Below are 25,658 nucleotides of genomic sequence, written 5' to 3'. Positions count from 1 at the left end.
GCTGGCTAGGAATAAAGACCAAGTAAGAGCTCTGGCTAAAGATGGGTTAAATTTGAGGCAAGTGGTCCCTTCATTAGGTACAATAAGAAGCTAGAAAGGTTGTTTTCTCAAGGAGACCGAAAAGGGCAGAGTGAGGACTTTGCTTCACCAGGTCTGAATCATGCCTGCTTCAGCAGGTGAAGGGATGGCACGGGGGCTTTAAACACCACCTTCCTTCCTTTGAAGAAAGCCCACGAACGCCCATGCCCTGCATAAAGGATGGCTGCAGGGAATTTGGGACCTCGATAAATGAGGGTGACGTCCCCATGTGCGGCCTTCGAGCGCCACAATCCTAGACTAAGATAAGTAGGCTGCTTTTGAATCCGGCTGAAGACTATATGTTGGAGGCGGCATCACAGCACAAGCAGGCGACCGTGTCAGAAGAAAGCAAGCATGGGAAGACATTATTTGCATAGGACAGCTCTCTTTTCAGTCTCATTATCATTCTGCAGTTACTAGAGGGCACCAATATGAATGTGAGAGCTCAACAAGGCTTTTATTCTGCTTGCTGACATACTTCTTGTTCATGTTGGTCTTGCAGGGCCTACGGTGTGGAGGACTGCGATGGTTGAGCGAATGAGTATTGAGGAATGGCTAGGCTGCATATGTGGTGAAGGGGAAATGTTTGGAAGGTAAACTGCAAAACTAATGTATCAAAGCATACATGTTTTCTGAGTGGTTGAGTGAGTGTATGACCCGTCTCTATAAAGGGACATGTAAGAGAGGAGCAGCAGCTCCACAGTACTAAGATGGGAGAGGAAGCACAGATGAATATTTTTTTTTTTTAAATATGTTTATTGCGGCGAAGATAGCAAAAAAGGCACAAAGTATACAGTCATCAAACTAGTTGACATGATAGGAACAGGTAGGCCAGGGCCAAGGTGAGTACACAGCCAAGTACGGCCCACATCCCGGAGGCAGGGCGGCGTCAAAGTGAACCCATAAGCGAATAGAAGGATCTGCACTTGTGCTCCAAATAGCAGATAAACAGTATCAATGTCTACGCCATTTTCTTATGTTGCAGTTCCAAACTATATAACGGTAAAACACTAACAAACCCCCCAACCCCCCCCCCCCTCCCATGAGTGGCAATTCTAGCGCTGATCCGATTACAGAAGGAGATAAATAAATGCATGCAAGGGCCAATTAGAACGCGGTCATTACAGTACAATGTGGTCAAATGGGAATTACAGCTAAAGACAAACGTATCCAACACAGAATATTGGCATGGCCCAGGAGACTACTACATTACCTCCCGACACCCCGCTCCCGACCCCCCCCCCCCCCACCTTCACCAGACTCCGAGGAAGCGGAGGAAAACAACTCAGCGCTGGTGGCGTCCGAATCATTCCCCTCCATCCCCTCGATACACATGACTCTCCAGGCGAGTAAGTCTTCCTCTAGCTTCTCATCTCTACGAGTGCGCTGCATATGCGTCTCTTCTGCCAAGGCCCATTCCCTGGCATCTCGTAACCAATGAGGTATTTCAGGTGCCCTCTGGCCCATCCAGGTAATGGCCACCCGTCTCCTCGCCAGAACCAATAGAAGTTGGAGCAATTTGTAAGATAGACCCTTCCTCCTTGGCTTGGGAACTAACGCCAGTAAACAGTGAAGCGGGTCTAGTTGCAACCGAAGATGTGTGATCCGGGTAATGCGAACCACCACCCCATGCCAAAAATCATGAACCAAGGGGCATTCCCACGCCAGGTGAAGGAATCCCGCCCTCTCTGTGCCACATCTAGGGCAATTATGGCTTCTATCTGAGGAAATACGGTGGAGGGAGACAGGTGTCATATAAGTGCGATGAACAAAGTTAAAATGGATTAGTTTGAAGCGCGCATTGCAGGATACCTTACGAGTCAGTAATCCAATCCGCTTCCTCTGGGCCGGATCCAATTCGATCCCCAGGTCTGCTTCCCAAACCCCCCAAGCTGACGCCACCGGGGGAGTTGAGTCCCTGCGCATGGCAGAGTAAAGTAGGGAGACCAGGCGCCTACCTCTACCACAGGATAAGATGATGTCCAGGGTATTAGTGAGCTGGCCACATCCCTAAGGCATCCGTAATGCAAGTACTGGCCCTCACTGAGCCCAAAGGAGTCAACCGCTCTCTCAAAGGACACAAAAGAGTCGTCCGGATAAAGATCTGCGAGGGTTTCGCAACCGCCCAGACGCCACTCACGGAAGGACATATTCGCCTCCATTGTGAGTATCGGGGCCAGGATCCAAATGGAGAGCTCCCTGTGGAATGGCGCGCGTCGCAGAACCCTCTCAACGAACCGTTGCCAAATGTTAGCCGTATGCCGTACGGCATAGGGCAGGGTATCAGTAGTGCCTCGACCTTGCATGAAAGCCTCCTGCAAGTCTCTGTCCGAAGCCACACCCGCCAACAATGACAACTCCCAGTTCTCGTCGTCAGCAAACCACCTGGCTGCCGGGAGAAGCTGCGCCGCATAGTAGTACAGATCAAACCTCGGGCCTCCAGGCCGCCTTCCTCCCAACACTGTGTCACCGTGCGCAACGCGACCCTACTACGTCCACCCGCCCATAGTAGGGAGGTGAGGAGTGAGTTCAGCGTGCGAAACACCCGGGGAGGCAATGGGCATAGGGTATTTTGCAGCACATATAGGACTCTAGGGAGCATCACCATCTTGGCAACTGCCAGACGCCCCATGAGGGAGAGAGGGAGTGTATTCCAAAAAGCAATAGACTTACGGAGGGCTGCGAGTATTTTGTCTATATTATGAGTCAAGAGAGCTTCGTCGGAGGCGGCCACCTGAATACCCAGGTATTGGAACGCCAGGCGCTCACACCGGAGGCCCAAATAGCGAGAATCCGCGTCCGGGTCGGGGATAGCAGGAGTCAGCGGGAACACCAGGGACTTATTGACATTCATGCGCAGTCCAGAAGCTGCGCCAAATCGGTCCAAAAGCCGCAATAAAGCGAGGAGGGCCTCCACCGGAGAAGTCAGGTAGAATAGGGCATCATCAGCGTAGAGGGAGACGACATTGGTAGTGTCCCCCACCACAATACCCCAGTCATGCAGCTCCCTGCGGGCAGATACGGCCAGGGGCTCAATTGCGAGAGCGAATAGAAGGGGGGACAGAGGGCAGCCCTGTCGGGTACCCCGCCCCAACGGCCATTCCTCAGAGCGGGCTGATCCCAGGCTCACCCTGGCCCGAGGCGCTCCGTAGAGCACCCGGATCCAGTCGCGAAATCCGGGACCAAACCCCATCTTCAAAAGCACTTGCATCAGATAACCCCAATGCACCGTATCGAAGGCTTTAGCCAGGCCAACGGAGACCAACACATGGGGAACCTCTCGCCCCCGGACCTCATTTAAAATGTGGGTTAGGCGACGCAGATTCATTGCCGTATTACGACCGGGGACAAAGCCACACTGGTCCTGGTGGACGAGCTGGGCCACGTGTGGGGCAAAGCGATTGGCCAGCAGCTTAGTGAGGATTTTTGCGTCTGAATTTATCAATGTGATAGGACGGTAGGCTGCTGGGTCCATTTTATCACCGCCCGGCTTCAAAATCATACATACCTCACCCTGGTTCAAGGTGGGTGGGAGGGTGCCCGTACGCAAGGCCTCATCGTATACCTGTAGGAGGAGGGGGGCTACGGTATGTCCGAACGCATGATAAAACTCCGCAGGGAATCCATCCCCGCCAGGGGTCTTGGCCCGGGGAAGGGCGGCTATCGCCGTGGGAATTTCACCCAGCGATAGCTTGACATCAAGTTCCTTCGCCACTTCCTCTGGCAGGGTCTGCAGACCGAGGTCTTCAAGGTACAAGCGGTAGACCTCCTCAGATATGGTCGGGTCAACCTCATACACCATACGTAGATGGTCTCGCAGGACTGCGAGTGCACCCGCTTCCGAGAGGACCATGTCGCCACTGGGTGTCCGTAGGGCTACTATACGTTCGGCCGTGAACTCACGACGAAGAATCCAGGCCAACAAGCGTCCAGACTTATCCCCCTCGCGGCGTAGTCTCTGCCTATATTGGCCCAGCGTGAATTTATCGAGCCGCGTGAGTATGTCGTGTATCGACGCCAGGGCAAGGCCCTCCGGCCGTTGATCCGACGCGTCCGGGTCAGACTGGGTTTGAGTGCGTAGAAACTCAGCTTCCGCAGCCTGCAAGTCAGATAGCAGCTGTTTCCTGACCCCGTACGACAGGCCCATGCACGCTCCACGCACGACCGCTTTCAGTGCCTCCCACTTGGTGGAATAGGACAGGTCCCTCCCCGCCCAGTTGAGTTCCAGGTAGTCGGAAAGCGACAATGCCACATGGTCCCGGGCCACCTGATCCTGAAGCAGGTCAGTCGGCAGTCTCCACGTTCGCGGACGCTCCGTACGATCAGGCCACTGTGTCAAGCATGTGACCGGAGCATGATCCGACAGGTATCTGGCCTGGTGCGTAACTGTCAATGTAAGAGAAGAGGGAAGGTTGGCCGCTAGCACTCGGTCTAGCCTGCTGTGTGTACCATGTGACGGGGTGTAACATGTATAAAGCTTCTGTGCTGGGTGGCAGGCACGCCACACATCCACTGCCCCTATATTATGCATCACTTCCTGCAAGCGCGCTGTCATACGGGGCTTAGTGCCCGCCCTAGGTGGATGACGGTCCAGCTCATGATGTAGTACGCAATTGAAATCCCCGAACCAAAGGAGGGGTGCGTCTAGGCTCGGAGCCACAAGATCCTGCATCTGGGAAAAGAAGGCCGGGTCATCAACATTCGGTGCATAGGTATTAAGGATCAAGAGGACTTTGTCGTCCAATCTGATTTTCGCTAATATGTACCTGCCTTCCACATCCGCATCTATATATTGAACCTCACAGGGAACCCCAGGGGCTACCCAAATTAAAACCCCCCTAGCATATGTAGAATAGGAGGAGTGGAAAATCTGGCCTCTCCACTTCTTGGCCAGCCTCTGCGCACCGTCCTCATCTAAATGGGTCTCCTGTAAACAAGCAACTGAAACCCCATGGCGTTTGAGAAAGGTAAGGACTCTGTGTCTCTTAGTGCACGTACCCAAGCCACGCACATTCCACGTTAAGAATTTAAATCCCATGACCAACAATCACGCCCAATCGGGCTACAGCGTAAGCGCAACCTAGGCCGTCGCCAGTAGGCCCTCGCCACATAGAATTCTAGGGATGCATCGCGTAGCACAAGCACCCCACCAATCGGAATCAACATGCGCAGAATGCCAGAGTCATTATTGTCAGAATCCCAGTCCCACCCCCCAACAATCCCAACATTCAAAACTTCTGCATGAACCCCCTCAACCCCACCACCCACGAGCAATAGGATAGCAACAACCAAAACCGCCACCCCGCCCTTCCCCTGCCAGTGCCAGGACGTGCACAGCCACCCCATACAACACACTCCACACACACTCACACACTCACACACAGCAAAACAACCCCACCCACCCACCCACCCTCCCAGCTCCCCGAAAGACCCAGTGGATCCATTAAACGAACCCGGTCACATCTCCTCCGCCGAGTCAGCAATGTGGGGATGACAGCCGCCACCCACACCTCCCACCACCCGGAGCTCATACAACCCAAACGGTCACCACAAGGTACCAATAAGTGTTCAAGCGTCCCCAGCTGCAAGGTTGAAGAGTCATAATGTAAAGAGTTGCAGGGCCACCGGGAACTACACAGTAAAGGCAAGCTCACCGTGGAGTCAATGGAGGGAGGGCAAGGATCATTCCAACTCCGGTGCCGGTAAGGCAGTCTCCGGGACCACCGGAGCCGTACAGTCCGTGGCCAGCGGCGTCTCCTGTAAAGTATCCGGTACCAAAATGTCATTAGGGGCGGCCTCCCCAGTCGAGCTCGAGCCAGTCCTCGCAGGTGAATCGTCCATTAGGATGGCCCCATCCGGTCCCACCGTGGGTCGAGTCTCAGGAGGGCCACGAGATCCAGAACGGCGATTTCTCCTGCCACGCCGTCTCCGTTGTGGCCTGGTCCCCCAAGTGTCTCTCACCCGGGGGCAGATCATCTCCTCTGATCTCGAGCCACTCCCATACCTCCGCTGGCGTCTCAAAGAAGTGTGCCCGGCCCTGGGAGAGCACCTTGAGCTTGGCGGGGTATAGAAGCATGTACTGAAGCTGCATGTCGTGTAGTTTTTGTTTGACTCCCAGGTAGGATTTCCTTTGCTCCTGCACCTGCTGGGTGTAGTCGGGATAAATAGAGATTCGACTGTTCTCAATCCCTCGCCGCCCTAAGAATACAGTTGCGGTCCTTACAGTTCAGGATTTTCGCAATGAGGGCTCTAGGGGCCTCCCCCGGTCGCGGAGGGGGCACCAGAACCCTGTGTGCCCGTTCCACAATGAAGACGCTGGACAAACCACTCGGACACAGGTGTTCATGGATCCAAGTCTCCAGGAAGCGCTCAGGGCTCCCCGCCTCAAACCGCTCCGGCACTCCCAGGACCCGTATGTTGCTCCGACGCGCCCTACCTTCCGCGTCCTCGGTGCGCCTCTCCAATGCATGGGTAGTAGAGGTAAGTTGGGAGAGTGACTTCTGTAGGAAAGCGACCTCCCCCTGTAGTTGAGTAATATTGCCCTCCGCATCCGAAACTTTGTCCGCTACTTTGCAAAGGTCTGTCCGCAAAAGGTTCACATCTATGGATACCGTCTCTATCTGGCGTTCCAGGGCAGTGTGCGAGCCCTGTATAGCCTTGAGAAGTTCCGCTCTGGACGGCTCCAGCGGGTCCCCAGCCCAGACTTCAGCGCCCGTCTGGCGCGTGATCCTCTGCGGCTGCAGTCGAGGGGTAGTGTACTGCACAATTGTATTCGGTTGGGTGGCCTTAGGGCCACGTCCGGAACGGCCCGCCATGGCAACTGTTAGGGGTCCGCACGTCCCAAGCAGGTAGGGCCCCTCAGGAGCTACCCAATCAAAGATAGGGCAGGCGCACACCACAGCGCTCGAAAGAGAAAAGGCAAATGGCGTCCAGGCAATCCAAGCAAATCAGGAGGCAAGATAGCGTAGGAGCCGCTCCCGTCCGTCCAACCCCACTGGGGGACCAGGATTCAGGGCCTCGGCAAGACAACAGTATTCAGCACAGGGTAGATCTCGGGCTCGACCACCTCCCCCTGTCGTGCTCCTCACCAAGACCCGGCAGCACTGGGCAGGGCGGAGCACAGAGGCACCCGGTTACCAGCCGCCACCGATCCCTAAGGGGCCACTCGGCATCGGTCCCAAAATGGCGGTTGTGTGGGGGAGGGGCGCAGGCCGTCCACGGGCCCAACAAGGCCGCTCCAAGATCACCACCAAAGCATATGGGTAGGGAAAGTCCGAAACCCCCCCCCGGGCACAGGATAAGGTCCGGAGGGAGGAGGTACAGGGGCGGCAAATCTCCGCAAGCACTGATACAGGGGCCGGACCCAGACCTGCACACATCTATCCGGGGCCCCTGTTTGTACCCCCACGCCTCAAACGGGAGCCAAGGCAAGCGGCATCCACATCGTCCACCTCCGGGTGTAGGCGCCCCGATGACCGGGCGCGCAGTCTCCAGCAATGGCAAGGGGGGGCCCCTTCGATCTCCAGTTCAGTGCGTCAGCTCAAAATGGACGGCGCCTCCGTCTCGTTCCCCTCCTCACCTCACAACAGGGAGATCTCTGTGCCGCCGATGCTCGACCCCCGCTCGCAGACCGGGGCTCCTGTCAGGTCACAGGGGGTCGTTAGATGGGCACTCCGTTCGGAGATCCCTTCATGCTATGTCCGCCATCCGGCCCAAGTGCGCAGGCCCAAGCCGCGGGGTCGCGTGAGGAAATGCGCCGGCGCCGCTTCCAGCAGCAGCCAGGCCAGCGCTCACAGCGGATCGCCGGGCACGGGTCCGTTCCTCCGGACACAGGAGTCTCGGCGGGGTGACTGCTACCCCTCCGACACGCTTTGCAGCAATCGGGAGAGCCCGGGCAGGATTTTGGAAGGATTAAGTCGGTCTTCGGGACGGAGCTGGTGGAGCTCACGTCCTGTCGGCCATGCTGCTTGGCCACGCCCCCAGCACAGATGAATATTTACCTCAAATCAAAACACTTACACTTCCTCAAAGTTGACAAGTGCTACTGCAGGTGTAAGGATTTGCCATGTTTGCGGCATAAATACGCAAGGTTAGTGAGGTTTTTCCCAGAATGTCAGTAGAGCATCCTTTGCGAGTATCCTTAGGCCAGAAATGTCAGTCACTCCTTTGGGAATATGAGGCCATGAAAAACTTTGGGAAGCGTGCTCCAGTCATCTGCATTATCGAAAGACACAGGAGAAAAGTTACTTTACTTTAGAGTCAATTAGTGTGGTGGGCCAGGAATCGATGTGTGATCGATGACGGCTATGACTTTAATTGAAAGACATGGAGTCATTTCAGAAATTCCTGAATACGATTTTCAAAGCTCATTTATGAGATGCGATTGTAAACATTAAGAGAATGAGGCGTTACAGCTAGAGTTGCGATTTTGGATCTGGGGAACCTGGTAGGAGTCGCAGTTTGTGTTGAACATCATGTGATTTTGCGCACATTACTTAATCTCCCAGTGCCGAAAAATGAATTTGACCGTGTGTAAACACTGCTCTTGTAAATCGCTCCAATGTCATTAAGCTGGCTTCACTCTATAAAATTCGGAAAAAATAAAACAATAAACAACAATAAATAAAACAATAAAAAAAATAAGTATAATTTGCAGATGTTTTATCCTTCCTGCTGTCTGCTCAATTACCAAAGACCATGTTGGCTACATGGCCAGGGGTGTGCTGTACAAAGGTCTGTCATTACCTGCCCATTTAAGGTACTGACTGCGACAATATCAATTCTGCAGGTATTTTTGTACCAGCCATGGTTTAAGTGTTAACTAAACACAAACAATTTATGGTCAAGTCTCAAGCTCTCTTGTCCCATTGTTTCGCGTTACCTTAAACTTTCTCTGTCCATAATGTGAGAAATTAACATGTGTTTTGGTATTCCAGCATATGAAAATATATGCCACAAACTTCACACAGAAAGAAAACTGGAAATACTACAATGGTCGCTCACATCACCTTAAGCTATCTGAATACATTTTGTTTGCCATTAAGCACATTTGTAGTGAAGCCTCATGGCCTTTGACTCTTTTTCACAGATTATCAATAATCAGCTGTGCCTGCCAGCAACAGGATCTGACAAACTGCAAAACAAAATGGAGGTGGGACAGAATGTGAAATCAAACAAATATGCATTCATAAAAGCATTACTGTGTGCTTTTCTGTAGCCTCCTACCCTTAGCGCTCACTCTCCGGACCGGTGTAGTGGAATACAGCTGCACAGCAGCGAGGCAAACTGGACTTTATAAGGCAGAAGGAGCAGCACAACGAGTCGCTAGGAATGCACTCATCGATCTGGGTACAGCGACACTCAAAGGGCCTCAATAAAGTGCTTAACTGTTCAGTTTGTTTATCCTGAAATGATCTCTATTTGAACTGACAGCCTCAAGATAGTAACTCAATGTAAAACAAAGGAGAACAAGCGCAAGAATGCCAGCGTTTGGGAATGTGAGAGAGCACCAGCAGCGTCTGCTGCATCTGGGGGCAGGGGGATCATTGACACCGCACGGGATGTTATACAAAGAAAGCCGTCCAAAACATTACACACAAGCTTCATGAAAACAGAAAACATGAAAAAATTAGTGCGTAAACACAAAGGGAAAAAGCCTTCAGAGATAGGATACCGTAATAGGCTAATACTCCAGGGGAGGAGCAAGTTGCAAGCTTTTAGGAACAACACACAAAAACAAATCAGCAGCGAGGGGTGGAATGAAAGCCCACATACTAAAAATAGCATCTCTCAATGAGACAGTGCATGTGCTGCAAAGGTGAGACCTAAAACACATACACCCACTCAGACACTCTCTCACACCCCCACACAACCACTCTCACACTTAAACAGTCACTGATATATCCAATCTCAGCCCCTAACCCCCCATGCCCTGAGTCAGACCCACATGGGCACCCACACACCCTTACAGACCTCTCTGTGAATACGAGAAAAATTCGCGGATCCAGATCCCAATATGTAAACAAAATACACTTTCTCACAGACCCACTCACACCCTCACACAACCACACACCTACTAAGTAGATTCACTCACATACACAGAAAACCTCAAACACCCACTCACAGAGGCATTCACTCAACGCCCTGTGTGAATCCGTGACAGATCCACAAACCCAGATTCCCATTAAAACAAAAATACACCCATTCACACACCCACACAGTCACTGATCCATCCACTCACAGACCCAGAAAAGCACTTAAACTCACTCACACAACCACATACACATCGAGACAGCCACTTACACATCCAGACTTGTAAAGCCACTTACACCCCCAGAGACCCAGAAAACACTCACAACCATAAGATAATAACACACAACCTCTTCTTAATTAGCGGTAGATCCGTGGATCTACATCCAAATAAAAAAAGCATACACCTACCCACTCCACCATCCATACACCCACACATCCATACAATCACGCATACACTCGGACCCAGAGAACCACTCACAAACCCACTCACAGACCCATTCAGCCACTCATATGTCCACAATCTCTTACACACCCATACAGCAAAACCACTGACACACCCAGTTACACACTCCTACTGCAGCTAACACACCCATATAGCAACTCAGACCCCGCACAGGCAGTAAAACAGCTGTATTAATTGTCATAAGATAAGTTTGCATTAAGTGTTCTGTATTGCATGTGTGCTTTTGGTTGAGACCGGATATGCAGATCTGTCTGTATCCCCCTGCAACATAGCCGGCAGACCTTATTTGGCTGAAGATACGCAGTGGGTTTGCGGATCCAGTGAGAAATTAGAAAAGAGGATGTCAAAACAAAAAGCACCAGTGTTTCAGAAAAGGGCTGGCTCTGAAAAGAGCCTGTGTTTATGGTGTTTAGACAATAAACAACAATAGACCAGGATTCAGTCTCAAGTTACTAAGAAACGCCCTGTTGCATGTGTTGGGAAATGGTCTTTTCAATATATTCCGTCAATATCGAAGCGCAAGTTGTTATGGTATGTAGAGCCAATGTTATAGTCTCTGAGAAATACATAAACAGCTTTATTGACATGTTTCCTGGTTTTCTCTATCTGAAGACAAAACTGGGTTGACCAATGCTACTTTTATCTTTGGAAAATGTTGGAGAACATCAAGGCAGTATGTGGGAAAAGTGACATTCATTTACCAAAGGTATCCTCCATTAGGATTTTCAGTCCTACCCCAGTAATTGTGCCTAGGTCATTGCCACCACAGTGCACAATCATGAGGTCTGGATGTTAGCAATCTGCAATGCTTTCACCCAAAGGCAGCAAATGATGTCACTTTAACCCTCTCTTTCCAACCCAAATAAAGTTGCCATTAGATGAACCTAGGTCTCTGTCACAGCCACTCTTTCTAGCACTCTCTCTCTGTCCCAAACACACAAATATATGGCCTACAATCCACCCCCGGGTCACAGCTGTTTGCTATGGCTTGGCAGGAGCTTTACTGCTCCCACCAAGACAGTCAATTGTGCTCTGCTTCCAGCAAGCGAGATCAGAACAAAAATGCTCTTGCTTGCTAGAAGCGAAGCCTAATTGCTTTTACACAGACAGAGCTGTATATCTAGCAATAACCTTTGTGTAAAATCAATGCCTGCTCCCAAGGGAGGCAGGGAGCCAGCAGGGACCACAGGGGCCTTCAGTCTCCCTCCGCCGTCCCAATCAGTGTTGAGTGGGTGCCTGCTAGGGCACCCACCATTGAGGCCAGGCCCAGGGGATGGGGTCCCTGGGGCAGAAATCTGCCTGTGAGGAGGGCCTTCCTTTAATGAATAACAAATATTAAAAAAAGAATGCCGGGTCCTGGGGGATATGGTCGCCGGCCCCAGGGGCCGAAATCGGCCTGGGGAGGGTAGCCGCGCCCCCTTTTTCCACCACTCGGCACACGCGCCGCTTGGCGCTCTGCGGGTTGAGTGATAAAGTCCTCTTGGATGCTGAGAGTTCTTGGGGACCCAGAAGCACTCCTGATACCTATAGTAAGCCAGAGACAACAGAATTCCTGAGAGCTGTTAGGAGGCTCGCCTCTTTTCTCCATCACTCTGCGAACGCTACTACCAGTTAAAAAAACGTTTACATTCACTTTAACAAAACAATGGTTACAGGGAGATTAAAGTAGGGAAATAGAATTTGAAAAACCTTACAAGTTCACTTAAAATACCAAAGGTTACAGGGTTATTATAGGTCGGAAATATAATTCAAAACACCTTAAAAATTCACAGAAAAAAACAAAGGTTACTCGTACAAACCCAGAGAAATTCCGCAGTTATAGTTACTTGAGCTAACTAACTTACGCCCCAGCAATGCACTGCTTATGATCTCACGTATTGCATTACTCATGACATGGTCAGTGACATCACTGATGACAGCCATCATCTACAGAACCACTCACACCCCATAAAACCTCTAAGATGCCCACCCACACACAACCACTCACAGACCCATACCAGTACTCACACACTCAGTCACTCATCCATAGAGCCACTCACATACCCACTCACTCATACAGACACCCACACAATCATTCACTCACCCATACAGCCACCCACTTATTCACAAACAGTCACTCACACAAATATATATATATATCCCAGCAAACTCCTCACAACAAAGAGCAGAGGCCACACAGGGGATTCGAGGGAAACTCCTTTAATGATTAAATGGCATGATGCATTTCGGCTCCAGTCGGCCTAGTTCTGATGCCTAAGTGTTCAGGTGGCTTGTCACACATAAAAACAGTCCTGCCTTGTTCTCATTGGCGGTAAGTCGCTTCACCCCAAAACCAATGTCTGCTCACCACCAGTAGCCTGTCGGAACTACGAGTCCAGAATTCAGTTGATGCCGGGTAGGTGCTGCATGGGGATATGCTGTATTATGCCCATGTGGGCTGCAGGGCTGTCAGCGATGTAGAAAAAAGCCTATGTCCTGCTGAGATAGAATCTCGGAGCCTCCTCTGGTCCACCCACCCCCCCAGTAAAACAAGTGAAAAAGTCCCATTAATTAGTCCAAGGCATTATTATTAAAGTTTAAAATGTTATATTTCCTGTGCGGTCAACGCATGCGGAGTAATGTCCGATATTCAAGTTAGTTCATCAGTAATGCATTAAAGGCTGAATTATGCTCAGTTGGTAACTCTAACTGAGGAATATCAGACTTTATTTTGTTTCGATCATAATCAATATGTCTATACAACTTAAATTGAATTTATTATTCAATCATCATTTTCGGCTTCTCTTATGCTTTCACATCGCTACTTTGCTCAGTCAGATACGAGTTTACCTGGATGACCTCGCTTTCACCTCTGCCATGGAAATAGCTCCTCACTCCTCCAGTTCCAAACATGATGCTGACCAACAAGCCATATCACTTTTAATTCATTGTTGCTCTATTTACTTTCATTCAATGCAGCTATACATATTCATTTTAAGTGTCATCTTCTGTAAGCTGCATATGTCTTAAATGTGGGGTTTCTTTTTTTATTGGAAAGATATAAATGCATTTAATCAGGAGAAATACAAACTGGCATTATAAATATTAATGATAGCACCTTAAGATGAAATAAAATGAAGAATATTGCACAGTAGGTCGTACGTAGGTTAAAATCTTCATGCAAAATTCGCTATTCATAAAAGAAGTTCATTGTAAAAAATACTTGACCATAATTACCCTTGACATATCTAATGTGTAACCAGGTGCGAGGTTTCAAAGTCCCTTCCTAACCAGCACCCAGTTTGTTTTAAGCTTGCAGCATCTAATGTTGTTTTGTATGACTGCCAATTCTAGCCCACATATAAATGCAAGTTTCTGCCACCATGAAAAGGGAGGTGGGGGCTCCTGCTAAAGCTATGCAAGAACAATAACAAACCTAGCTGTTATTATGGAAAAAAGAGAAATCCCAACTCTGCCACCACATCAGACGGAACATCAGATGAATAACCAAATAGAATAGTTTTAGAGCAGGTCGAGCATATGTCCTCAAAAACGGATAATTTAATTTACCTTCACCTTCAATATAATTTAAGGTGAAGACCTTATAACAATATGCACTATCACCATCACGGGTTGCAAAAATGTGTACTGTGTCTGCTAGAGGATTGCCACAGCAAAAACAGTTCATCATCTCCCTTAGCCCCCACTTTTGTATTTTATATGGTGTATAACTATCATAAAAAAGTTTGGAAAAATGGGACTTAAGCCGGGAGACATTTAAAATACTCTACGTGAGCGGATTAATATGTGTTATTTCGATAAGAGTAACTATGAAATTAAGATTATGTTACCCAGCTAACAGTTAGAGCATTAGATTTACTTATTAAACCTCTCTTACTCATCAGAATTGTAAAGTATGTACGTATCCACGTCTCAATACTTTAACAAAACTCTGTAGAAACTCGGTGGAAAAGTTAATCTCATTGGATGAGAGACTGGAGAGAAGATCGCTTAACTGTAGGTATCGAAAGAAAAAATGTAGGGATCCCATAGTCATTACTTAGCTCTTGAAATTGCAAAAGGATTCTATTCCTGGAGAGCTGTCCCAAGGTCAGACATTGAGGTCGACGCCAGCAACTTAGATAGCTATCCTGAAATAATGGTGGCCGGCTGGGGTTGTTCTCAAGAGGTATATTGTTGGAACATCATATGCAACAGATGGCCTGAATAACCAGCCAAACCCTATGGTAGGCCAAGAGCTTTAAACTGTGTATGTTTTAAGTAAGCTGTGTCTATCAAGCCATTGGTGGGTATAATCGTTTGGGGAAAAACATGGAACTCCATAAATAAGCCCTCTAGGTCCCATTTACGTGGCTCAACCACTACCGAAAGCCTGAAAATAAACAACGAGATATAATTAAATTATAGAGGTTTATTTAGCACGAATTTGACCCGAAGGTATCGGGTATCAGATCGCTTTACCCAAGCAACAGTTGCGTTACATATAATAGTTCCAAAGTGAAGTAAGTGCCATTAGGGCCTGTGTATCAAGGTTTCAAAGCTGCCCTGGACTTCCTCATGCGCCATTGACTCGATTCATTCGATGCTGCTGAATCCACCCCTGGGTGAAAAGTGAGGTTAAAATCACCGTACATGAAAATTAGGTCTTGCCATTAGCTAAGCTCGCAAAGGAGTAAATGAAACATTGCTGGAACATCTGTATTTGGGGGTACAATTACGCAGACTGATAGTTGTGAATTGCTCCTTCCTATATGAGCAATTAGCCAACTCCCAGACTTGTTAAGCTTGACCTGATAGATTACCCACTACTTCTCCTTGACAAGTAGCACTACAACATGTTTGGGACATCAACCCCAATTGCTGCGAGAGTATGGTAACCAATGCTATTCAGTTTATGATGTTCGCTTATAGTGAGGTGAGTCTCTTGGACACATAGAAGATGGGGGGTTTAGGGTACTTAATCTTTCTTTAATATATCTGCTTTTAGCAGCAGAACACATACCATTGATGTTCCAACTAAGCATATGTACATCCTGGCAATGGCTTTTAAAAGTCCTATCTATAAGGGAGAAGGTTTTCCTACGTATGACATCAAGATGTAAGTTGGTTGAAACTTTATCCTTTGCTTTTTGCACATTGTGCCCCTACACCCTCACCCACTTTGCTTGATTTTGGAGCCATACCCAGAGTGTAACTTTCCCCCTCTCCCCCTTTTCTCCACAAAAAAACCCACCCAATCCCTCACCCGCTACACACCCCATTCTGGTTTCCCTGGCAAAAGAAGGACTTCAATAACCTCGGTGTAATCTACACCGAAACTACCCATTGTGTCAAGCTGGATCAAGGCTGACGGAAAAGACCTACTCCAAGAGTATACTACGATAATAACAAAAATATGCTCAGACGGATATACCAAATTCAGCTACTTCCAAAAAGAGAAAAAGCAGACTGAAAAACCAAACAGATCAAAAAAAGACAGGATGGACAACTGAAACCCTGCAATGTGCACCATACCGCAGATTAGAAAAAGCCTGTATAAATACAAAATAAAAATACTACATCTCCCAGTCTCAACACACAGATCTGCGGCACAGGTAACAAGTCAAAAAATCTTTTAGGATTAATGTCTCCCCCCCCCCCCCCTCACCCATTCCCCCCCCCCCCCATCTCCCCCTGCACCTCCTTGTTTCAGCGAGCCCTGTGCTTTCTCTGGGTCAGCGGTATATTTTGTCTGCTTAAACATATGTTCAAAATAGCAGGCTCTAAAAGGAAGCCTGTTTCTGGAAAGATCAAATTGTCTCATGTAGACGCCATCTGCATTCTGCCATCGCACAACATAAGTCAAACCGGAAAAAAAAACCTCAACTTCAGGTTTGCAAAGACGAGTCAGCTGAAATATAAGTTCCCAGAAATTACCCACAAAAATATAGATGCGGGGTGATACTGGGATGTACTACCCTTACGCAACTTGAAAAAGAGGAATCTATGAAACAACTGTGTGTCAGTCAATGTACCGGTCACTAAGTAGAGGGAATGAGTGTTTGAATAGATAAGAAATATAACTTCTAGGATCATCCCCTTAGTTTTCTTCCAGAATCCCAAGTACACTGAGATTGTTTCACCTCACGCGTTTTTATTGCCTTTTGGGACATGTCACGCAATGTGCCTTTGTGTTGGTCAATATGACTTTTAACAGCTTGTGTTGACTCCATAAGGCTAGCAGATTGGCACTCCACATTCTTCAATTGGCCAAGTGGTATGTTTTTAGACTTTTTCTGTAACACCACCAGAGTTTTTAAATGGGATGGACCTTGAAGCTAATGAATACTTTGTATTCTCTTCCCTGTGAAGTTGAAGCAGGTTATATATTGAAAATAGGGTGGGACAATCAGCTGCACCAGACTCATAATCTATTCTGCCCCATATGGACTTCAAAGGCTCAACTACCCAATGGGAATCTAAGTACACCCCCCACCCCCCCCCCCCCCCCCCTCAAGTTTATCCCCACTTTCGGCCAAATCTGGCTGAGATGTAATTGAAGGAAACTCGGAGTAGGATTCATATGTGATACCCTCAGAGTCCCATATTAGATTGTCCTCATTGATCTTACCATTGGAAACCCCATATTATTCAGGCAGATTTCAAGTCTACCCTGACAACCGCCATCTTTATGGAGCTCCTGGGAGCGAGTCCTCTGCCCTCTCCTACTGCTTGTGCATTAGGTGTTTTTGTATCCCTCTCCAGAGTTTGCTTGGGTCTGAGTGTGACGTTACAAGACTACTGGCCTCAGAGAAGTCTGATAACAGGTCTCACATCGGGATGAATCTTTAATTAGGCAATCTTCCTCCACATCCATTGATGGGGCAACCTGGCATTATAATTACCTGTCGTAATTATATTGAAATTGATCCCAACATTAGTCCCAGTGTAGTTGCAGAAGGAACAAGACAGGAAGCAATGGGAGCATGTGAATCCGAGCTTGAGGGGGAAAAAAAATTTACCATTGTTTTCTAAACAGGAGTCTGAGGGATATTTTTGAGAAATTGCATCTGAGAGGTATGCTTCATCGCCTACCTGAAGTGTACTCACCGGCGATAACAGCCCATATCCCAATGATACTGCTTTTGGGGCTGCTTCAGCGATGATGCCCTCCCTGCCAGACATAATCTCTCCAAATTCACCATCACCAGAAGCTTGGGCGTCTCGAAAAGTCTAGTAGCCTCATTGGGCTCCTTATGCTCTTTACACATGATATGCTCCATTTCAAGCTCCTTTGCCAATTTGGGCATTTTTTAAGCGTTTTAGTCATTTTGGCTGAGGTGCCCTTTGAGGAAGCTTCTGCTGTGTAATCTGCCCCAACCTCTCACCAGCAGTCTCAGAAGTTTTCACTCTCTAAAGTCCTCACAAATGCTTGTGACTGCTACCAACTGCAGAGCAATCCCTGCGGCCCACCGGCATTTCCGTCCTCATCCATGTCAGAATCGGAGTCTGGACTGGAAAAAGTGCAAACAGTGAAGCAGATAGCACACCCGTACTGCCAGACATTGCAACCAAGTACACCAGGATAAGCAATGTGACCAGGAAAAAAAAACTGTCCGCTGCTCTTTAATGTGCTCAGTCCCAGTCTTATATCCAGTCTCTTATCTAAGAGCCCCATTGGTCAATTGGGCAGGCAGTACCCAGAGTCTTCATCTAACCCCTCGGAGCAGGTACAAGCCGTGCCAGTGCAGCACAACCATGACACCAGCACAAACCCCCAGAACAAATGTGGTTTTTTAAATGTTTCTTTGTTGGTATTACAATTTGACATGTCATACCTAAACACATCACACCTATTCAAATTTTTATTTATTAAGGCCCAGCAGTGTAAATATGCTTTAAAACATTATTTATAGTACAAACACATTTCTTATTCTGTTACTGCCCATCTTTGTTCTTCATGATTAGGTCCACACTGTTGTAACCTAAACTTCTCCTCATACAGCTTTTTTTTTTTGGCATCATTGAAAGAAATGTCCTAACATTAAATGACCTTGTAGTGATATATAAAACTGAACAAACAAAACAAATGGCTCCTTTAGGATTTTAGTTAGCGACTAGCCTTCGCAGACAACCTTTAAAGAATGTCTGTATACATACACACACAAAATACACACATTCAGCACTTGAAAAGTGCACATTTTGATTTCAACATCTGTAATTTAATTTAAAAAAAACTGTCATAGAAGGTACTACATTTTATAGCAACCATGCATGTAAATGCTAACTGTAGCAAGAGATGTGTTTCCAGCACCATCTTTGTTCTCACACTGGGAACAATGCACATCCTGCACCAATGCAGAGCCAGGCACTACACATACTATCACCAGTCAGAACAGAGAAAAAGCACTTGGGATACCAGCGGTAGCAAGGAAACTGCATGCTGCTAACATTACAACTAAACCTTCTCCACCATTAAACCTTTGAAACAAAAATTCCAGGGAAGTACTAAGATCGTCAGGGAACAGAATGAAGAAAGAATGAACTAATGCCTTTTATTTCAACGGCACAAGTACAAAGATGGTGTGGTACTTTATATTTCAACGGCACAGGTACAATTTCAATATTGACCAAAGGTTCCCCTTTTATAAAGGAGCTTGTGTGATCTTAAAAGCTAATCGTACTACATAAGATTGCACTTAATCATTGCCTTGTTCAAAGTGAAACCTCTTCCTACTAACAAAGCAGCTGTAAATGTTTTAAAATACAAAACCATGAAGCCACCTGCTGTAAAATCAGCCTACAGCAGTTGTTTAACATCACTTCAAAAGAATAAGCATCTTTTATTATCAGAAGGTAAACTCTAGGACTAAGGGCTCAAAAGAGTCCGCTAGGTTGTAAAAGCAGCGCTAATTCATATACTATGCCATGTACTTACATTTTGTCTTGGCCGGCTCCAACCCTTAAGGTCAGCCTGGGGATAACCGGCGAAGGAGCAGGTACAACTGGTTCCACTTTGATCTGTTTAAAGAAGCACAAAAATCACAAATTATGCTCCCCAATAATGATAATGAAAAAATATTTCAATGCTTTGAAGGATTTTGTACATAAACATGCAAAAACACAAGGCATCACAATATAATGATGCAGATGGTCTTCATTGCAGACGTTGGCCTTATGACCAAGTTGCTTCGAACGTGCACAGAATCCTCTCTTTATTGCCAAGTCAAGACACCTAGGGAAAACTTTTAAGCTGCCACAGCAAAACATTCACGCACATAAAAGAATATATTACATTTTTATAAAAAATATAAGAAAAGATTTGTATCTCGTGGAATACTGGAACGTTTAAGTAATTTTAAGGCTGCATCATTTGCCATCTACATTGCTACTTACCGAGATATGAGGGATCGCAGTGAATAAATGAATATATATTCAAGTAGTTTTCCCAGTGACAAAAGCCTCTGCCCTTTAGCGATTGAATTAGAACTAACCCTGGGCGAAATACTACGCTACGCTTGCGTAGTTTGCGATACTTCCCAATACGCAAATTGCATGTAGCACAGTGCAAACATGCGTAGCGGTCATTTTTTGCTTGCTCGCGGTCCTCAAAGGTCTCCAGGACTCTTTGCACTCTCACTGCCCACACCCAGTCAGTTGCAAATGTGGTTTGGTGGCATGGTCAATTTCATAGTGCAATCTGTGATTAAAATGGCATGCTGCATACTGACAGCCTCATCAATAGCCTGTTACGAGTCCTGCCCCATCACTCCTCAACCTTCTGAGGCTTGGAACATGCCTTATGAAGCACAGTTTTGTAAAAATATTTGATGAGAGGGCAGAATTTTTTTGGAATACGCCTGCACCCTAAAAGGCAATATTTAAGCACCAAAACATGTTCATGAAAAGAAAAGTAAGTCCGTTGCTTAGACCTCCTGTTTTCAGTCATGTGGTAGGGATGCTTGAATAATTCAAAATGTAATATAGGTCTGACAGTTTAACGAAGGGGGTGCATAAATATCAACTTAAGTGACATTACCTCACCCCAACTAGAAAACCCATACCTAGAAGACTGTACAACCAGTGGACTTTAACTCTCGTCAATCCTTCCCAGTGCAAGATATGGAACCCACTAATAAAGCATTCCACATTAAGTAGGTGAACATTTATCATCCTATAGGAATGTAAGGTAATTCTATATCCGGTTTCGCTATTTTTTGCTGGAGTTTTGTACTTCATGTACATTTGTCTGTTTGACCTACATACCAGATTAGCACCAGAATACCATGCTGGAGGGGGGCTGCAAAAGAGTGGTGAGATATCCTCCAGAACAAATGCTAAAGGTGAATGTGTCCCTGTCAGAGGCCTTGAAATGACTAAAAGGGGCACTGTTGGTTTCTAAGCACTAGAAAGTGACTACTCTTTAAAAATTCCTATCTCTGGTTCCCTTAAGTGGATTTTTTTTCGTTTTGGTGTCTTTTAAAAGATACAAATATTTCCTATTTTTATACATGGTGTTGGATTTCTATTTAGTGTTGTGTCTTAATTATTTACTGAATTGGTGTTTTTAAATGCTTTACATACCTGTCTTTGACGTTAAGCCTGCCTGCTTACAGTCACGTTACTAAGGGTTGAGCATAGGAATAGTTTCTAAGGTCTATTCTGAGCCCTATACTATGTTAGTGGCCTTATTTGCAGTGGCAGACCTACATTTGCCCCTACCAATAATCCGCTTTCCAACATTTGGTGCTCAGCGGTGTGGATGAGGATGAGTTTAAAGAGTACACCTTTCAGTAAAGTGAATTAAGATTGTGAAAAACCTCTAAATTGCCTTAGAACAAAACCTTTAAGTTTGATTTTTGGAATTTGGACTAAACTGTTTTTAATCTATAGTTTTGATTTTTCCTAATTGTTTTAAGTCTGTGTGCCTAGTTAATCTGACCCAAAACTAGGGAACCATGGAGCTGGACCTGCCTAAACTGTAACAACCACCACAAATTCGTGGGTCTTTAGAAAGAATGTCTTACACTATTGAGACCAAGAGATTGCACCAACCAGGAGCTAGAACCAAATGAAAAGAGTGTCATTCAGAGAAGTAGATTCCCATCAGTCACCAAGGTGATGTTTCTCATGTGGGAATTTTCGTCTGCACCTCCTTGTTGTTAAATAGGAGGAGCTCACAGATATATGAAATAAGTGTGAAAAATGCATGGTATGATGCCGTGACTGTGCAGTGTAGTGATTAAAATTGATTACAAAAAGGAAAAATATGTTTATTATGTATCCTTTGGTGTCAAAAAGTAAAAAGTGCAGGAGCTCCCTCAATAGATGTGTGGGCGCACTAGTGATGCGGTCGACATGTTTCAGCCAATTGAAATAAGGCTTTCTTCAGTCCATTCGCAAACTACTGCACATAATATTGAGTAAAAAGTTAAGTTGGAAATAGCACAATTATATTAAAACGATACAGCCATATACCTGTACACAGCAGTGTTGTAGCAACCAGGCATAGGTGTCACACTCCTGTAAAAATTGTGAAGAAAGTTTGATGTGCAAAAATGGCATACGTCTCAACAGTGAAAGCACAACAATGGTGCATTCTAATGAATATGTACCCATATAAAGCCAAACAAGATGATAGACTTTATATCAAAAACCTCCTTACCCGTTGCAAATCGGGGGGAAGGATTTGGCCAATTTCTTGCTACTCAAAGGCTGTCTAGAAAATGAAGAGTAACAGTGAAAAAACATCTAGACCACATTGGTAGCTCGAGGATAGTTGAGCAGGAGAGAGACAAAGCGGCTGAAACCGCGTGCTCAATGACTCGGTGCTGGATTATAGTTTACATAGAGAAAGCGGCCGTCAACAGCCGAGTGTTCCAGAGTGGCTGCAAAGGTTGAATGAAAAAATGATAGCTCTCACCTATTCCGTCGTCACCCCGGAATGGAACCTGAGAGTCAGCAGCGGTGACGTCTTGTCCGGGGTAGTGGTTTAAATATCGCCACACAGCTGACCAGATTGTCTGCAGCTGTGGTGGTGCCATATGGGAGTAGGTGAGAGTTATTTTTTCATTCAACCTTTGCAGCAACTCTGGAACACTCGTCTGTTGACGGTCGCTTTCTCTTTGTAAACTATAATCCAGCACTGAGTCATTGAGCACGCGGTTCCAGCCGCTTTGTCTCTCTCCTGCTCAACTATCCTCGAGCTACCAATGTGGTCTAGATGTTTTGTCACGGTTACTCTTCATTTTCTAGACAGCCTTTGAGGAGCAAGAAATTGGCCAAATCCTTGTTTTTTGTTATGCCATGCTTTAAAACTTTATGCAAACCTATGTACCTCATTTTAAATTCCTATCTGCTATCTCATGATGGAGTTTTCTACTATGATGAATACCAGATGTTTATATACTTAGGTTAGTTTAACCACTTCCCTCTTTCTCTACAGAGCGTTGCCTCACGCCCTGAGCGGTTGCCAGGAGCGGTGAGAACCCCCACGATTTGCAAAGGGTAAGGAGGTTTTTGATATAAAGTCTATCATCTTGTTTGGCTTTATATGGGTACACATTCATTAGAATGCGCCATTGTACTTTCACTGTTGAGACGTATGCCCTTTTTGCACATTAAACTTTCTTCAAATTTTTTACAGGAGTGTGACAACTATGCCTGGTTGCTACAACACTGCTGTGTACAGGTATATGGCTGTATCGTTTTAATATAATTGTGCTATTTCCAACTTCACTTTTTACACAATATTATGTGCAGTAGTTTGCGAATGGTCCTGAAAAAAAAGCCTTATTTCAATTGGCTGAAACATGTCGACTGCATCACTAGTGCGCCCACACATCTATTGAGGTTGCTCATGCACGTTTTTACTTTTTGACACCAAAGGATACATAATAAACATATTTTTCCTTTTGGTAATCAATTGTAATCACTTATCACTACACTGCACAGTCACAGCATCATACCATGCATTTTTCACAGACTTATTTCATATATCTGCGAGCTCCTCCTATTTAACAACAAGGAGGCGCAGAAGAAAATTCCCACATGATGAAAAACATCACTTTGATGAGTGATGGGAATCTACTTCTCTGAATGACACTCTTTTCGTTTGGTTCTAGCTCCTGGTTGGTGCAATCTCTTGGTCTCAACAGTGTAACACATTTTTTCTAAGGACCCACAGATTTGTGGTTGTTGTTATATTTAGTTAGGGGATTTATCCGTGCAGGTCTATAAACATCCCTTGGACCCTCTTTCTATCTGGTATTGTACCTGACTAAACTGTCACAGTTCCGAGTGGGTGATCTTAGAGTACAGTGTAGGTTTAGGGGACTGTCTGCTTCCAACAAGATTAAGAAAACAGGGTTGCTTAAGTCCCTAACGGCCTGGGCTGGGGTAGCTGAGGACACTCAAGGGGGGATGGAGGGTGAGCCTCCCAACCTCACCCCAGAGGGGGGTGAGGATGATCCCTCTTCCATTTTTTCTAGTGTTAGCCATGTGATTCCAGATGGTGAGAGGGGGGAAGGGTCCCTTACTTAGGAACCACCACAATCCCTTGCAGAGAGACAGCTTAAGGCTCAATTAGCTTTGGAGCAGAGGAAACTGGAATTGGCTGAGAAGAGATGGAAGAGGAAGGAGGCATTAAAGAAATAGTGGCAGTGAAAATTATGAAGATTTCTAAATGTCCCAGGTTGGTGGTCTTGATCACAAACTTCCCATGGGTATAGTACCCAAGTACACTGAGGGGGATGACATTGGCAAGTGGCTGGCAGCTTTTGAGATGGCCCTTAGAATGAGTAGGGCCTACTCTAAGTATTGAGGTGCACTTCTGTGAGAGTTGATTCCAGTAGCTGGGAGGGAAAGGCTCCTGACCCTTAAGGGAGAGGATGCAGAACCATACCAGCAGATGAAGGCATGCTTAGTCAAACGATTTAGTCTGACTCCAGAGCAGTACAGGGTGTAGTTTAGAGGCACCCACAAATAGAGTTCAAAGTCTTGGGTACACTTTATGGACGTTTCAGTGAAGGCACTAGAAGGCTTGATTGTTGGTAAAACTGTTGACACATATGAGGGATTGTATAATTTGTTTTTGAAAGAACATATTTTGACTCATTGTGCAGAAGAAAAGTTACGCTAGTGGACCCTAAGCAGATAGACACCAGAGAGCTGGGATGAGTGGGTGAGAACCCGGGTTTCCAGTCAGCACCAGGGGAGTGACCAGAAGAAAGGACAGGTCCCTCCCCAGGCAAAAGCCCAAGGAAAAGAAGGTCAAAACCAGAAGGAGTGCTCCAAAGTCCCACAAAAACCTGCACAAGGAGCCCCGAGCCAACCCAAATTCAAAGGGAGGGGGTATCAGGGAAAGAAGAAATGCATTACTTACCTGTAACTGCAGTTATCCAGTATTGGTATCTTTCATAGATTCACATGCCTGAATCATTCCCCGTCGTCGGGATGGGAGTCACCGGTAAATAAGTAAAGTAATGCCTCATTAGACAGAGTTTTATAGGCCTAAGGCCTCACATTAGTAACATATCCAGGTCCTTTTGTAATAGGGACCAAACTCTTAGAGAACAACCAATCAGCTGTCACCATCCTCCGGAACCTTTCTGGAAGGAGCTCTGGTGACAGAAGACAATTAGCACAAGAGATCCATCTAGAAATACTTGTTTAGTAAGGGGAAAACCTTTCCTAGGTAAACTGTAAGCCATGAAGAGTTGGTTGGACTTGCGGAATGCTTTTGGCCTGTCAAGATAGAATTCAAGGCAGCATTTAAAATCCAATGAATGTAGAGCTCTTTCGGCTGCTGTTTGAGGATTTGGAAAGAAGGTCTTCAAGACAATAGGTTCGTTAAGGTGGAAGTCTGACGGGACTTTGTGTATAAATTTCGGATTAGTCCAAAGGATTACCCTATTGTTCTTGAATTGAAGAAATGGATCTTGTATTGTGAATGCATGAAGCGCCCTGACTCATCTTGCGGATGCAAGGGCTAGAAGTGCAGTCTTTCAGGAGAGGATCTTGAGGACAGCTCGGTGATTTAGCTCAAAAAGGTGTCTTATAAGCTGAGCAAGGACTGTGTTGAGCTGCCATGTTGGAGTTGGAGACT

At 46.5% G+C, this 25,658-nt stretch overlaps 1 protein-coding gene across 1 annotated transcript in view; it reads right to left on the bottom strand.

Moving 5' to 3' along the window:
• Window positions 1-25,658, bottom strand: part of TAF3 (TATA-box binding protein associated factor 3) — a 650,271-nt gene that overhangs the window by 132,771 nt on the left and 491,842 nt on the right. The window contains exon 4 of the mRNA XM_086918964.1: window positions 19,491-19,573. Coding sequence (XP_086775090.1) covers window positions 19,491-19,573 — 83 coding nt within the window. The remainder of the gene's footprint in view (window positions 1-19,490; window positions 19,574-25,658) is intronic.

Source organism: Lissotriton vulgaris, chromosome 1_1 (assembly GCF_964263255.1).
Source record: "Lissotriton vulgaris chromosome 1_1, aLisVul1.2, whole genome shotgun sequence".
NCBI lineage: Eukaryota > Metazoa > Chordata > Amphibia > Caudata > Salamandridae > Lissotriton > Lissotriton vulgaris.
The sequence above is the reverse complement of the archived record's forward strand: the minus strand, read 5'-3'. Positions and strand labels throughout refer to the sequence as shown.